The sequence below is a fragment of the Oreochromis aureus genome, linkage group 5 (genome assembly GCF_013358895.1).
Source record: "Oreochromis aureus strain Israel breed Guangdong linkage group 5, ZZ_aureus, whole genome shotgun sequence".
Lineage (NCBI taxonomy): Eukaryota > Metazoa > Chordata > Actinopteri > Cichliformes > Cichlidae > Oreochromis > Oreochromis aureus.
The window spans coordinates 10,488,456-10,505,016 of record NC_052946.1 but is presented as its reverse complement, the minus strand read 5'-3'; the positions used below and the strand labels follow the sequence as shown (position 1 = coordinate 10,505,016).

The 16,561-nt window shown below is 41.0% G+C and overlaps 1 protein-coding gene across 11 annotated transcripts; it reads right to left on the bottom strand.

The window, feature by feature from the left end:
* Positions 1-201: 201 nt before the first annotated feature.
* Positions 202-16,508, bottom strand: zmynd8 (zinc finger, MYND-type containing 8). Of its 11 annotated transcripts, none has more exons than XM_039612076.1 (22): positions 12,921-13,024; positions 12,748-12,816; positions 8,785-8,861; positions 8,329-8,489; positions 6,826-7,047; positions 6,523-6,636; positions 6,065-6,130; positions 5,729-5,821; positions 5,548-5,635; positions 5,244-5,299; positions 5,065-5,142; positions 4,838-4,953; positions 4,242-4,741; positions 3,953-4,087; positions 3,640-3,795; positions 2,937-3,458; positions 2,280-2,792; positions 1,876-2,072; positions 1,574-1,654; positions 1,403-1,481; positions 1,060-1,299; positions 202-912 (listed from the first exon to the last, which is right to left on the bottom strand). In XM_039612076.1, the coding sequence occupies exons 1-22, from the start codon at positions 12,932-12,934 to the stop codon at positions 734-736; spliced, it is 3,756 nt and encodes a 1,251-aa protein (XP_039468010.1). In that variant the 5' UTR covers positions 12,935-13,024; the 3' UTR covers positions 202-733. The 11 variants fall into 11 exon arrangements, with proteins under 11 accessions (XP_039468010.1, XP_039468009.1, XP_039468012.1 ...); XM_039612075.1 differs by having other exon boundaries at positions 2,925-3,458; positions 12,921-13,016; XM_039612078.1 differs by having other exon boundaries at positions 2,925-3,458; positions 6,826-6,969; positions 12,921-13,016.
* Between the last annotated feature and the right edge of the window lie 53 nt (positions 16,509-16,561).

Sequence of the window (16,561 nt, the reverse complement as noted above, 5' to 3'; positions counted from 1 at the left end):
TTGATAGGCCCATAAACTTCTACTTTGGGGGCATTTGATGCAGGTTATAGAATTGTTCAAATATTAAAATGTGCAGCAGCTGTTTCATTGTTATTACAGTCTTATAACATTTACATTCAACCAAACCCTAAGGTTCCCCTCAACTTTAGAGACAACTAAAACATCAAATGTAAGACTGTTTTTGTAATCATATAAAACAGCTTGTTTAAAATGTGTGTATTTGTTACTTTCTTTGCAGTATACAACAGGCAACAATAGAATAACAAATAAATTAACACAAAATACAAAATAAGTCATTTACAGACACTTCTGTCAGCAGTCCTCTAATCTACAACTGAGGTGGTTCATTAACACGGGTTACATTTCTGTAGTCATAAATGATTTAACTGTTGTCCAATACACCACTGATATGTTTTATGACACTCAAGCATGCTCTTAAGCTCTTTATACTGGCAGCTGCCTATAAAGACCAGCAAGAGAGTGCAAGAACATACACTGTAAGCTATTTTTTAAACTGCCGCACTCTCTGCTGCCAGTCGTGTTTTACACCACTCTGCAGTGGGGGAACCATGTGACGCCCGAAAGGCAAACAAATAATATAAATAAAAAATAACTTGATTTTTTTTCACTTTCAATTTGGAAAAGGCTGTTGAACAGAACAAATTACATGGACATATTATTGTAGTGGGAGGAAAAAAATTTACATTTACATTTTCAAGTATGGTAAGCCTGGTTATGACAAAGTCACGGCAACACTGTCAGTGCTCTTTTCCGTGTCACAGTCTTTGTCCGATGATGACGCAGAGGCTGGTGTGTCTCTGAGAGGGTTGGGGCCACCAGTAGTCTGCCCTAAACCTTTATTTGGGAGGTCTGCTGTAGGCTCGGCCTCAGGTTCCTGCTGTGGAGCCGTGGCTACGAATAAAACAAAAAAAACAAACTAATTACAACTAAGAAATGAATGGTGGTTATACAGGCATGCAAATGGAGACCATAAGAAAATACAGTCTTTGTTTTTATCAATATGATCCTCAGCATGTTAGTGATGACATGCGCTCTTACCTGACTGAGTGCAAGACTTCATGTGTTCTGGCCAGTGGGCTTGCTGACAGGGGTAATCACAGTAGCTGGTGTTCCAGCAGCAGTAGAAGATGGCCTCTTTCCTGCAGTTAGCACACCACTGTTTCTTCTTTGTCTCATCCACTGCCTGCTGCTTCTCCAGCTCCATCTGTTTCTTCACCTCGCTCACCAACCTCTCCCTCTCCTGCTCCAGACTTTGCCGCATCTCTGCCATCGTAAGCTCTAGATTGAAGAACACAAGCGTGATCAAACACGGGTAGAACTAATTGTACAGTGTGAGGGAAAGAACACTGCACGGTTAGTAGCTGACTGATAAAGTTCACACCAAGATTGTGCTTCATTTCGGACAACTCTTGCTGATGCAACCACTGTAATTTCTCTATTTCAATCCTCAGTCTCCTTATCTGTAAAAAAAAGAAAAAGATAAAGGCATACGAGGATAAGGAAATGAGCTGAATCGTTTTCAGTCTATATGCAACCGAGAGCAACCACCTACCTCTGCTACTGTATTCCCTGAAGGATTTTTTGAAAGGTCGTTGTAGATTTCAGTCATTGTACCTTTAATTGCATCCATTATCTGAAAAAAAGAAGACAATTTTATGAGGATGTGTCATTAAAAAATATATATTCTGTCTCTCACCCAGACTGATAACACAAAGGTTGTTCTGTCGCTAATATGTAGTTTTAAAGTTGCCCAGTGCTATTGTATCTTGTGAATTTTTACTACACCAGCAGTGTTTCCAGTGAAAACAAAAAACAAATTGCTGACAGGACCTGTCTAAGAAAATATGCACTAACTTTATTTGTGTACTTGGCAATGTCTGCAGCCACATCTGCCGAGGCAGTTGGGATATACAGGTCTGTTGCCACTGGTGAAGGTGCAGCAGCCGTGCCTAAACTCGACGCTGCCATCATGGCAACGGAAGCTGGGCTGCTGGATACCAGCGTGACAGCTGAAGTGGACGTGCTGAGTAGGGTGTCTTTTTGTTGGACAGCTAGAATAAGAAAAACTATTATTCACATGGTGAAACATGCAAGTAGAACATTTTCACTGTAGCCATCAAATTGTAATATTCTAATTAATTTTGCTCTTTAGGTCTGTACATTGTCTAATCACTCTTACATGAAGGAATCTTGACTTGTATTGAGTCACACAGTTTTAGGTCATACTTAGTTTAGCATACCGTGAAGCTTGATTTTACCTTTAACCGCCTGTCTGGTCTGATAGCGTGTGCTTTGTGAGGACTGCTGTGCTGAAGAGGAGGAGACTGCTGAAGAGCCGTTTGCAGCTGCCTGGGTCTGGGTTAGCACTTGCGTCTGGCCTTGCCTGGGAGATGACGCCTGCATTTGTGTGGTTGCCACAGGTTGCTGGTTTTGCTGCTGACGTTGCACCTTCTGCATGTGCCATTTCTGAGAGGAGGTCTGAAATTTAGCTGTGGGATTCCACACTACAGCCCTCTGTACCACCGGCACTGTCTCTCTAGGCAGCAGAGGACGCTGTTTCTTCAAAGCCGGTGTGGTCGAGGCGGAAGTGGAAGGGGGGGGTGTTGCAGTGGCACTGGATGCAGACGCGAGGCTAATGGTTGCAGGAGAAGGAGCAGTGAAGGAGACCACAGTGACAGGAATGGCCACAGGGGACTGCATGGAAACACTAGAGGGTGTGGAAGGTGCCGTGCTGTTTTGAGATGGGGGCGTTGACGTTATCGGAGCTTTACCTACAGGAAAAATAAAAGCTTATTTGCCAATTTTGCCCATACAAAGTTGATAAGATTTAAACAAAATAAGGACTATAACATTAAGTGTTAAACGACTTCCAGTCAGACACGCAGAGAAAGTATAACTGTCACCTTCAACTTTACCAGTAGTTGAATCTTTAACAGTAGCACTGTCTTTTCTTCTCCTTTTCCTTTCCTTGCCACCTTGCTCCTCTCCAAGATCAATAACCAGTTCCCTCTCTGAGTCAGAGTCCTCCACTGGTACAGTCTGCTTTGTCTCTTGTTTCACCTGAGACTTTTCTCTGGGAACAGGTGATTCCGGAGGTGCTTTGCTTTTCTCTGGGCTCTCTTTTTCTACTTCACTGCTCGTTTTCTCTTTAGTTTGAGCGTCAGACACCGTCACACTGGCTTCGCCAGCTGCTGATTCAGTTGCTACAAGTAAATCAGCTCTACCCTCCTCTTCATTGCTGGGGGAAGGTTGGTCTTTGACATTAGTTTTGGTAGGTTCCTTCTGGGGCTCCTCACTGGGTGCTGTGTCTTGTTCATTCTTGGTCTTCTGCTCCTCATCGCTGCCATACTCACTGTCACTGGAGTCAGATTTATCAGTCTCTTCTGAGTCACTGTGTTCAACACCTTTGTACACATCCACAGAGATCTCATCAATACCTACAAAGCAACGAAAGAGGCTGTCACACCACAATAAAATGTGTCCTGGGACATATCTATGAAGAAGGCTCCAAAATGACAAAAACAAACAAAACACAATTAATATTTCAATTATGGCACTGGTAACAAATTATCAACACACAGGAATACAAAACTGGCCTCCAGTAGTATCTCTACTAACCCAACTGGGCCTTGCAACTCTCAATGGTTTTGTCTAAGTTCAGCTGGAAACGGCTCTTGATTTGTCTTTTTGGAGATGTGAGGACAGGTGTGGCTCCTTGTTTCTGCTGAACCGTTTCACTCAGCTCCTTTAGGTCCATATCTGCTTTACTTCGATCTAGAGAATGTGCATACGTACATGAGCAATAGGGAAAGATCTTATTACTTGACAGTCATAGTGTATGCAGTAGAAGTGACTTTTAAAATAGAGGGAGACATTTTTAAACACATTATTGCGTGTTGTAGTTTGTTTTACAAAGGCATAAAGGATTCACCTAGATTAAGGTTCAGAATACTTCCTGTCTGTGGAGTCTTCTCCTGCTTGGGGATGCCAGGAGCTTGAGAGGGTAATGATTTGGGGCTGTCCAAGGAACCACCTGGACCACCAGGTCGAGGATGAGCTGGTGAGACTGTAGATAGATATTTGTTTTGAAACAAGGTCTACTGTCTACACAATGCCGATATAAGCAGACAGATATATGCAATGCTATGAATAACCACATCTGCTAGCAACATACTGCTCATAGTTGATACAGGGGAGGACTTGGAGTGGCACTCACACACCTGTGCAGTCCATGGACTCCTCTCCTGTACTGAACTGGCTGTTTGATGCTTTTGTCTGGGACTTGTCGGCTGTTTCTTGTTCCCCATCTGAACCTGTATGAGCAGAGGAGTTGGTGCTCATGGGTGAGCGAGGCATGTCAGTGAGAGGGAGCCGCCGTCCTGCTGCGCTTCCTCCCATCCCAGCCCCAGGTAACAAGGTTCTGGTCAATGCAATTTTAGGCGATGCGGTCATATCAAAACTCAGCTTGATCTTCTCTTGCTTCTCAGGTTTGATGGGACCTGACGAGGGGTTAGAGGGATCCAGGAGCATCTGAAAATTATTGTCCGGCGTGTACGGCGTCCTGAAGGGGGCATAATTAAACACTCCAAACTTCTTTCTCATATTCTCCACATAGACCTCCATCTCTTGCATGGCACTGTTGAAAATGCTTTTGGTCTTCTTTACAGAAAAAGGAATTTCCTTGGACATGAGGTAACAATTGTTTAAAGGAACCCAGGCCCTGAAAGAAGAAGATCAACAATATAATGTCTCTCGTGTTAACACAAAGAATAATATGCCACCAAGCCCAAGTAACTGAAGAGCAAAGGACTGATACCTGTCGTGCTGTCCAAAGAAGCGAGCATCCACCTGCCCATCTTTGTCCCGCAGAGCTTTAGCAGGCCAGAATGGAAACCCTTTCAGTTTGGCCCACACTAGAGGGTGCGGGTTACTCTGCAGACATACAGTAAAACACTGGAACTACAGAGTTGTACTCTAAAGATTTGTACATTTGAGTAGGTTCTGATAGCATGATCAGCAGAAACTTCAGGTAACTCAGCTTACACAAGGCTCACAGAACCAGTTGTCTCTCTTTTGGCACGCAGATAAATAACACTCAGGGCAAACTTCAATCTCATTCATCTGAAAACAAAACAAAACAAATAAATGAACATGAAAAGATGGCTAAATTAAGTTTCAGATGTCATAGTGTTACCCGTAATGAAAAGTAAAGTCATATTTACCTCATGTTCACAGATTTTTACTATCACCTTAGCTGTAGTTGTAAGTTTGTGGTTGCCTGAAATAAGGACATGCAATTACGTTAAAGCTTTCAAATCTTTTAGTTATACTGTTATTTTATATAAGTCAGAATTACTGTTAATTGTCCTTATCTGGAAATGCACTCTAATAACACATTATTATCAACTAATCTGAGCAAAGTGTAATTATCTGCTATTAACACAGTCATGCATCCTGTGCATTACTATACTCATTATACCATAACTGTACATAAGTGTAATACAGCTCACACATCGAGGAGCATACCTCCGTTGTATATAATACAATTGTGCAAGATCCATTTTGCATCCGCCAAAAAGGCCTCTGTGCAGCCATACATTTTCTTTTTAACATTCTGTGGTGACAAAAGAAATGATGCTCAAATGTCAAATGATTCAACTTTTCCACATTTACACTATCCAATCGTCGCGACTGCTCAACGTATTACCTTCTCAAGTGTGCAGAGATCCATAGGATGAAAAATATACTCTGCATAATCAGGATGCTGTTCAAGAGACACGGGTTTCTGGAATGGTTCAGTCTAGAATTATGTAAACAGAGAAGAGAGTGAAGCTAAATAAACTAAACTAAACCTTAGCTTTTTTTCCATATTTATTAAACCTTAGCCTAAAGCTTAATTTTCCACACCTGTCCCCTCTGCCACAAACCAACATGCTACCACCATGCTACTACTAAAAGCTCTAAAAGCCGCTTCAAACAGAAGGAGGAATACTAGTGGAGGAAGAAATCATGACGGGGTCTTGTTAGTGGTGTAATTGATTACCCAATTATAAGTCTTTCTCTGCGTGGAAGCTGCATGGGGGGAGCGAGATGACAAGCGGGGATGATCCTGAAAGAGAGTGAGAGGGGCAGCTGTATCCTCACCACCAGCTAGGATATTTACTTTCATGGTTTCCAGCCATGTCAGGCCCATCATTATCAAATGATTGTTAGTTGTGTTATTAGAAATTATTAGCACATGCAAATCAGTATTATACCATGCTGGACTGTTTGTGAGGACGTTGCACCTCAGGATGTGCAGATTATCTGACATGACAGATGGTAGTACAGTTATCTTTTGGCTGCAAAAGGTGTCTAAAAATCACCACTGGTCAGCAAAGAGGACATGCCAAAATCCCAGTGATATACTGCATGTGAACATACACATGGAAAAGAAATTTGTGCCTCCAAAAGTTTTAGCAGCACGAATTACTGGACACACAGGGGTAACAGAATACTTACACCTGGCTGTTTCATCTTCTGCAGGGCAAACTTTAGCAGGTAAGACAGCTGATCTATAGTAAGCATCATCATGGCTTTGCTCTGAGTCTCTATACACTCGGCAACCGTTATTTTCTAAAAGACACCAGGAGAAAACAAACACTTTTGTTATATCTGCACTGAGCATACGAAAGCCTGACAACCTATCTTTGTCATCTACAGTCCATACTTACTGGTTGGTCTTATGTTATTAAGCCAATATAACTACAGGATTAAACTACGCTTTACAACACTAATATATTTTTCACATTCCTGAGTGAGTACCTCACACTCCGGACAGAACCAGTCGCCCTCGGGCTCGGCTGGTAGTTTGAGACACTTGGCGTGGTACACCCTGGGGCAGAGCTCACAGCAGAGCACCTGGCCCTCGCGGTGGCACAACCAGCAGTAGAAGTCATTCCTGCCGTCCTGCGGTACAACATCAACAGGGTCTGTGGTGAGTGCTGGCTGCTTCACATAGTAAAAGGGACCATGTCTTAGTTCTGACTGGAATGCAGGCAAAAGAAACACAAAGTTGGGGGAGATCAAAATCAGGCCAGAGATTAGAGAAGCCAAGCAGACATGCAAAGCATTGACAAAAAGCACACAGAAGTTACTATCCAAAACACAGACTGACTCTGTTACACACTAGCTGCTGCTTTATGAGTCTGCTATAAAAGAATTACAAGTCCAGTTATTCTAGGTAACGTAGCTTCATTCCGTGATTTCAGTCTGTGTTTTATAACATAAAAGGGGAAAACAGTGTGGACAATCTTGATTAAATGGGAATCAAGGTTGTGGGGATAACTAATTATTTACAAAGGACAACATAATGGGCAAAGTGATTTACTAGCAATCATTTACCTAATGTGAATTTGTGATCTGCTTTGAGCAGAAACAAGCAAAGCGTGCACATGGCAATGCAAGCTAAATCATAAGCCACAAGTAATCATGTAATTATTATAGTACAGATTGTAGGGAATTTTACTGAAATACTGGCAACTATGAAAGCATTTGTTGAAATTACAGCTGCACAGACTTCATTTCCACATAATAATCAGGAATTAACAACATTGATCAAGTCAAAACTAAGAGACAAACATCAAAAATATTGGGCATGGCCTCTAAGTCTTCTATAAGCCCTATCAGAAACTTCCCAACGATACAATACATCAAAAGACAAAAGAATTATCTTGTGCTATTAAAACTGTATAACTTATTGAAGTCTGAGTTGACTTAAGCTTAATGAATACTGTAGCCTGATTAGTCCATGCCTTTCACATTGAGAAGGGACAATGTCCACTGCTCTTTGCAGTAAATAAATCTGGCATCTTGAATACACCTTTTGGCAAAATCACTGGTGATTGGTAATGATACAATATCTATAGTTTTAGGCTAGTGCGGGATATTTAATCCCATATACTGAAAAGCAGAAATTCAAAAGAGTGAAGTGATGATATTTTCTAGTAACGTGATTCTTTTTTAAATTTTTTGGATCATCTATTATTCCACATTTGAACAACCCCCCTAAAACCTTTTCACATTATCAGTGTCACTAGGTAAGAAACAAAATATTTCTCTAATGATCTGTGAAAAATGAGCCTTTAAGAAGGAGCAAAATATATTTTCTTTTAATTATATAAATGTATCTTTAAAAAGTTTGGACTGATATTTTCATCAATTTTACTATCACTATAAAATATGATCAACTAGTTGCTGTGTTATTATGATGAGGGCATAAAAATAGGTTATTTATAAAAAAATCCTCAGCTGTGAACTGACTGGTACCTGGTCTTTGCTGCTGCTAACAGCACCTGGTTTCTTCTTCTTTTTCACTGGGCACGGTGAGGTCTCAGCAGAGGAGTGACCGTTGGATGACTGAGAAGGACTGGGCATCTTTCTTTTTGGTGCCACCCTTTCTGTCCTTTCTGTTGAACCAGCCTCTGAAACTGCAGACAATAATCAGAGATCAAACAGACATATTGATCCTAAAAGCAGGAAAAAGTATCAGAAATGACAACCATCTTTTCTTGAACTCACACAACTGAGTGGCGCCACTAAAATAGCTTCTTTCAGATGTACTCTTATTTGCAAGGGGTTGCCACAGAGTGAACTGTGAGTTAGCGCGTCTAATTCATAGTAATAAACCAAACCAAAATCACTTTACACATCAAAAGTATAGAAACGCTGCAGGTGGAGAAAGAGAGCTTTACCATCTGAATACCTTGCATACTTTATTTTTACCTTTGGACCGTGTCGAGATCTCCATTTCTTCTGTTACAGCCTGTTCTTCTGTTTTTCCCTCTTCTTCTTCTTCCAAACTGAAAAGAGCATCGCCACAGGTATTCAAATGTGTAGTGCAGTCAAATGTAACAGACAGCTGAAATTGTGTCATATTGTTATTTTTCTAAATGTTTCGGAAAAAAGACACCGCATGGTGCATGAGGAGCGTTACATTCTTAGTGTAATTATGATTGAACCAAAGTGGAAGTAAGAAAAAGGACTAGAATTAATAAAGCTCACTGCTGAATACAAAATAACCTCTCTTATTAATGACTTCCAGTTGTGAGGTACATTAGTAGGTATGCAAGTGGTCAGGTTTTCTTAACTTTATTACACAACTTTGTGGATCACCTCCTATCATGTGAAGAAAAGTTATTCTAGAGAAAAAATGATAACAGGTTTCTGGTGATAGTTGGGTCACATAGTCGGGAAGAAGTGTCTCAGTATTTCAAGAAAAGAGCTGAGCTAAAGTACCACAGGTACAGGCCTTGATGTGAATGATATCCAGCAGTAAGTCTATGTCATGTCAAGAAATAATTCCTCTGATTTTCAAAGGTAAAAAAGGTAAGATTGACTTTAAAAGATAGAGTAAGCAAAACTTCAAAAGTACAACACAACACAGCAAAACCTAAAAACAAATGCACCACTGGTAATAGTCTTAACAATTTATGTGAATGTTTTGCAGCTAGAAGACTCAAAATAAGAGAGCAAACCAATAAACCAGCAGCTCAGAAAAAATGTCCACATCTTGATCTCAAAATAAAGCTAAAATTAACCAATACTGAGACAACATGAGTACAATGTGTGCTGCCATTCTCCATTTATTAGTATTAGACACTTTTCTCTACTGACCTAATAAATAGTAAATATGAAAACACAGGAAAGAAATGTCTGCGTTTTCTGACATCCAACAAGTTAACAGCATGTAAATAGTCTAAACAAAAAGTAATATTCATTAATCGAGTCAGCCAATACCAGCCAGCATATCGTAGTGGAAAGCACAATCACATCCGCAGGAGAAAAAGAACATTCAAATGCAATCCAAAATGTGCTCTCAAACCAACAGGTTTTTTTCTCATCTGAGTCACCTTGGTTTACAGGTGCTCTGTTGTCGTTTCTTTTGTTATTACCGTTTTCTCTGACGCCACAGCAGATGCAGTGGCCTCTGTGCTCAGATGAACCAGATTTTTTCCATATTTAATTTCCCTTGCACTTGACAAAAACACCTTTTGAATGTTTTGTTTTCATCCAGCTAGAATACTGCTTCCATTTCGATTATCTTGTTCCCCAACCCCCACACCCTTCAACCTCCTCAATCCCTACAGTAAGATGAAATGACATCCAGAAATACAGCACATCTATAGACACAAACAGGAGTGCAGTGAAACTGCTTTACTGGCCTCCTCATCCAGCCATTGTGGACAGCCTCAGACAGTTTACCCCTGCAACATCCTGTCCTGTCCAGGCCAGGAAATACAACAACACACAAAGGGAAAGAGAGACAGGAGGGAACTCAATGCTGTCCATCCTGACAAAATCACTTTATAAATCAGAGACCACAGCACGTTCAGTTCAGCACATTGTAACCCTGTAACCTACTGACACATCCCCTTCCACACCCACCACTGCCATAACAATCATGCCTCAATGTAGGAAATGAACGGCATACCTTTTTTCCTTACTCACATACAGATTCTTCAGCCTATTCTTTAATCTTTATCTTTATCAATTGAGGACGTTGGGGGATGAGGGAAAAGATGGGTCCAGGTTTCCCAGAAGGCCTTCTCTCCCTGCTGCTCTCTCCTGCAATTGACAATCTTTAACCTCGGCTGCGAGCTGCCGATTGGCTCAAGCACCACACGGAGGTGCCTGATTGGGTGCTCAGCTCGGTGTGCCACACAGGCTCTCTTCTCCCCGCTCTCCTCAACCACAATGCTGCAATGCAGAGAGGACTGATCCTCGCTGTCACAAAAACACTCGTGAAAACCAAGTCCCTCACTGCCTTAAAACTCCATCCAGTCATACTCTGGCTCTGTTCCTTTTATCAGACATGTAAGATGCAGCCCTACAGGCTTGACAAGGAGAGGATCAGATTCCTTCTCTCTCTGTGCTCTCAGCCAGTATATGTGTATGGCGTCCATTTTGAAGACACGCTCGCTCTCCCTCTCTCTTTCTCCCTCACGCTCTCTCTCTCTTTGGCCAATGTGCACACTGCACACATAGCACGTACACACGGCACCAGTCAGATCTGCTGCACAGGACCACATGCAGCTTATGATGTGCCCCGACATGCTGATATATAGCAGAGGCCCTAAAGGTGGACACAAAGATGAAGCTGAAAAATGTCACAGGCCTTTTAGACACTATGGACTGCATAGCCTCCTTCCTCCATCTACTGTCTGCCTGAAAATCTGAGCACACAGTGTGACGTAAGCTGACTGTTAAAGCAGAGGTATTCATTTTTTTAAGTCAAATATATTTATTTCCTTACATCAAGTACCTCAAAGACATGGATGAAAATAGCATACAAAATTCAAACACAATTCTGATAAAACATAAATACAAACTATGAGATAAAACAGATACACGTTCAAGCGTTCGACACTAGGAAACGGTTCTTGGATACTCCTGGTAAAAAAGGAAAGCGTGATGAGCGAGGCTCAGAAGTCACTAAGAATTACTAAGCAAATGACCAGTTTTCTGTGGGAAAACCATATCGTAAAACATTTTTATATCTGTTTAAACATGCCAGGAAGGGCTCTGTAAAGGCACACACCACACTAAAAAGGCTGTATGTGTAGGTGTGAGTGTATCTGCACAAATCCTGAAAAAAGCATAGTGGAATGGGGGGGGATTAAACACATTACCAGACACCATTCACAGCAAACTGAGTGTTGAGTTTGCTGTTTCAGTCCTTACAGATCCCTCCTGAACCCTGGTCAAGCACATTTATAAACACCATATTATATCCAGGCCATAGCTCCACTGGTTACATTTGACAGGCTCTGTCCATTATAATCATTATCAATAATATTACATAGTATATAAATAATGTTGCTAAACCGACAGAAAAATGACACAATCATTGACTGAATGTAAAATTTTTATCTGCTCCATGCACACAAAACACCAACACCATTATGCATAAACAGAATTCAATCTAACCTGGTCGACTTCAAAAAGGCTGCAAAAGCTTCTCTGGATGAGATGAGGTTTCTGTGCAGAGCCTTTTGAGAGGAAGTCCTTCCCTTCTTTCCTTCTGTCTTACATACAAATACTCAGTGTGCTTGGAGCAGAGGGACAGAAAGGGGAAGCTCTCTAAAATGGCTGACACTCGGCAGCAGAGAACAACACTGGGAGGCAGTGCACACCATTAAGCTCAGGCAGTTTTTCCAAGCTCGTGATAAATAAGCAGCTACTACATATTTACTCAATAAATACTTTGTATTTTTAGAATAATGGTGAACAGCTTAAAGGCTTTTTAACAGCATGTTTGTTTTGGGGGGGGGGGTTGCAATCCCCATTCTGGGGTGAACTGGGTTTCGCATGAAAATACAGTTTGATCATTTATAGTCTGTTCTTCCCTGCCGTGTTAGTCTGGCAAACAATTAACAACAGTACCCTGCTGCCTTGCTCTCATTCTTGTTCGAGGTCTAAATTAAACTTGCTGTGCTGTCAGTTTACCATCTGTTAATTCCTCTGGGATCTCCTCTCTGAACTGCTCTCCCATCCTGCCTAGTTCCTCTCACTGGGCCTGTCAAAGGCCAGGGACAGTCACAGAACGTCACTTCTCTTTTGAACTTTACAAAAGGAAGCAGGTTTTCTCAGTCAGACCATACAATGACCTTGCATGTGACCTATGGCCCTCTACTATGCATATCCACAGAGCCAACCAGCTAGCAGAGGCTGTCTGTTATACTATACCATGCATTGCTCTCCTTCCAGGCTCCACTCCTGTGCTGTGAGTGACAAATATGCTTCCCCTCCCCCATTCTGTCAGACAAACCTGTATTATTACTCAGGCACAGATCACATACAGTGGCTGGTGCCTCATAGACAAAGTAATATATGTGGAAAAAGATGAAAATAAGGCTTACCTCTGTGGATGCATGGCTAAATACTCTGTGTGATATGTCAATGCTTATTAAAACATGGAGGACAGCCCTGTCAGCCCTCACCCTGCTCAGAGCACAGCCACGGCTCTCCAAGCTGTCCGACTCAACTGTTCAGATAAAAGCTACGCTAGGACTGGCTCCATGTGCTGTCAGCATATAAGGCAGCTGCTGATTGGCTGGTGCATTTCCTGGCTGCTTGTCTTTTGTTTAGCACAGGCAAGCTGAAACGCAGTACTCAGAGCAAGCGGGAATCTCCAGGCCCAGATCAAAATAATCAGCCACTGACAACCCACACATAACAAGAAGCCTGCAGACAACTTGCTATAAAGGAGCTCTTCAGTACAGCTACGAACAGCAGTCAGCAGTCACATGCATAACGAACAGGCCCGTGTGGTGTTAGACAGGAATTTGTCTCACAAGTTTCCACCCTCAAAGTAAGCTGACATCATAGGAAAGATAAAGAAACTGCTATGTAAATAAACACCAGTGTGTAGGCGGACACTACATGCAATGTACTCTGTGTGTTTGACCTGTCAAGGTTCAGTCTGAACACCAAATTACAGTCATGTGTTTCAGTCATACCTGGGCCTTTGAACTGGTGTTGTTTGTTGTTAACAATGTGGTTGCAGTGGTTTAGTTTCTGTTATCACTTTCAACCAAGCAGGATAATTCAATAAGAGGATAAGAATCTGTACGTTACTTCATATTTCATTGTAAAGGGTTCATACGTGTTTCTTTTTTACATTAAGGTTTATTTTCACTTCTAGCATTAAGTGAAACTTATAAAGCAAAAATTTAAAATTGCCTAATTTTGACCAACCTTTAACTAAGATATAAGTATTTCAGGGTGTTTAAAGCATAAGCACTGTGCATCTGTGCACGCAGTCATGTGGAAAAGAACGTTTTTACAGGACTCTGCACTCCTGTGAAAAGTATAGTCCATAACTCAGAAGCAAAAATCCTAAGTAATTGTTTTCTGTATAACCTTTTTTCACTCTTTCCTGTCACCAAGGAGTGATTTTGAACCACTCTTCTTTATAATCCTGCATCAGTTTATCGAGGTTTGCGAGCATTTCTTTATGCACAGCTCTCAAAGATGTCTGGCTTTGGTTGAACCACAAGAACACCTCAATTCTTTTCTTTTTCAGCCATTCTGTTGTGGATTTACAGCTGTGTTTAGGATCATTGTTCAGTTGCATGATGCAGTTTCTTGAAAGCTTTCACTCTCAGATAGATGGCAAAGCAAGCTCAAATAATTACCCCTCTACGACCATGCTTGACAGTTGGTATGGGGGTGTCTGTGCTGATATCCTGTGTTTGGTTTTGGTTAAACATCTCCACTTTGATCTCATCTGTTCAGAGGACATTGTTCCAGAGGTCTTGTAATTTACTCTGATGCTACTTTGCAAAGCTAAGCGGCCCTGCAAATGTTCTTTTTGAGTGAAGAGGCTTTCTCCTGGCAACTCTTCCAAATAAGCCATACTTGTCTTTTTCTATTTTCTTTCTCTAATTGTAGTGTTATGAACATTTAACGTTATGAACATTTAACATGCTAACTGTAAAGCTACTCTACATGCCTGTAGAGTCCAAATTGTAGCTCCTGGCTTTTTTGCAGTTTCTCTGAGCATTTTATGGGCTGACCTTGGGTTGATTGGCAGCTGTCTTGAATGTTTTCCACTAGTGAATAATCTGTCTCACTGTAGAATGACCGACTTCACGTTGATCGGAAATGGAAATGAGGAGCAACAATTACTTCTCTAAGATCACTGCTGATGTCTTTCTTCCTTAGCACTGTGTTAACACACCAGACCCAGATCAGCAAACTGCCAAAACATCTACTTTCACAGAGGTAGTCACACTTCACCAGTTAATCAAGTCCATTTGATTAGCAGTATCTGGCGGCTACTTATCCTCTTAATCCCTATAGAAGGAGCAAGGGAGTACCTCTTCTTTCCTGTGAAAACTATGTGTTTGTCTCTTTAAAAATAACTCAAATGCAGTGTGAGATACCACAGAGGTATTATCTGAAATTTACACCCTTAACTTTCTCATTCATGAAAACAGTTTACTCTTTATAACTGTGTCATTATAAATGTAACAAAGTAAATTGTGCTGTCAGTTTATTCCTCTGTGAGGTGGTGAATAAAAACTCGTGGCTAATATTCTGCAAACAAAGAGCCCACGGATCTGGCTTGTTTAGCAGAGATATATAGACTCATAGCTCAGTGCTCACTGCCAAAATAAAATTGGCATTGGTGACGCAAAGCCATCTACAGAACAATAAACTGCCGATAATAAACTACCCACCGCTCCTGTTTTCTATTCTAAATTCCAGGCATACATCTTGGCATGGAGTAATATCCTAAAGAAAGGAAAGCTGATTATTGTTCCTCTGTGAGGAAATGATTATTCAAAAAAGCCAGAGTGCAATTACTGTTGTATATTTCTGAAAAGTATAAGATTTGTCTTCTGAGCAACACCTGGCTTCTTTCCTCAGACGTTCGTGGCCTCTCTTCTACAGGACGTAAGACAACACTGACCTCTAGTGGTAAAACTTTATCACAGCATGCCAATCAGTAGCCCATAAATTTACTGGACGTCAAAAACTAACAAATTCATCTGAATTAACCTTCTAGTCCAAATGATAGCTTTTGTCTGTTGATTCAGACACATATGCTGCCAAATGCAGGAAATGAATGTTAGATGGTGCACGGTGTATAATAATGGCATTGATATTGTAGTTGCTATTTATTAACTTCGTGAGATGAACTCTGAAAACAACAATGTAAAATTACTGAAAAAAGTTAAACGTTGCCAGAAGAGCGTGCTAAAGGCTCTGGGGGTCAAAAAAAGAAAAACAAGAAGAAGAAAAAAACTGCCCAAATCTTCTCTTCCTCTGTATCTCAAATCACGAAATATCCCTTAAACCAGTATCTGCTAGCTAGAAAAGTATCGGGTGTATATAATCTATGATACATTTATATTAAATAGGAAGTTGACATAGAAACCTGTAAAATAAACTATGACTACACATATAACTGTGTGAAATCAGACTTTAGAGGTCCCTCTGCGAAACTTTCTCAACATATAATAAAGGTTTTTGGTATAATAATGAGAAAATTAAAAATTAAGACTCCTTTTATATATGTAGCCTGTTGGTTGCTACCTACCAAAAGTTTTTAATTCATGTTAATGTAAAAAAAACTGTCTGTCGGGTATATGACGCAAAATAAATATCATGTTTCCTAATATCAAATGATAAGGGAACTGTTCCCACGACACCTCTCTAGCCAAATAAAAACAGCTCAATAATTAGCTTGATAGTTAGCTATAATTGTTACCGCATAACTCATTGCAACCGTTTTATGGTCGGAAAAGACGTCGTAAAGTCTGACATGTAAACGTTGATATACTTGTGCCATACTTGTCTATTCCAGCCGTACGGTTAGGTGTCCACACTGCAGACTCCGGCCTGCGACCTTTGTATTTCTGAGTGGAGCTGGAGAGCTAGTAACTAGCCTGGGAGGCCCCAAGATGGCGCCCTAGTTAGATTTTTCCGGTGCTCCACAGCTCCTGATTTAGATTTATTTTCCTCTCTCCGAGCACATCAGTTCTGCGGGTAA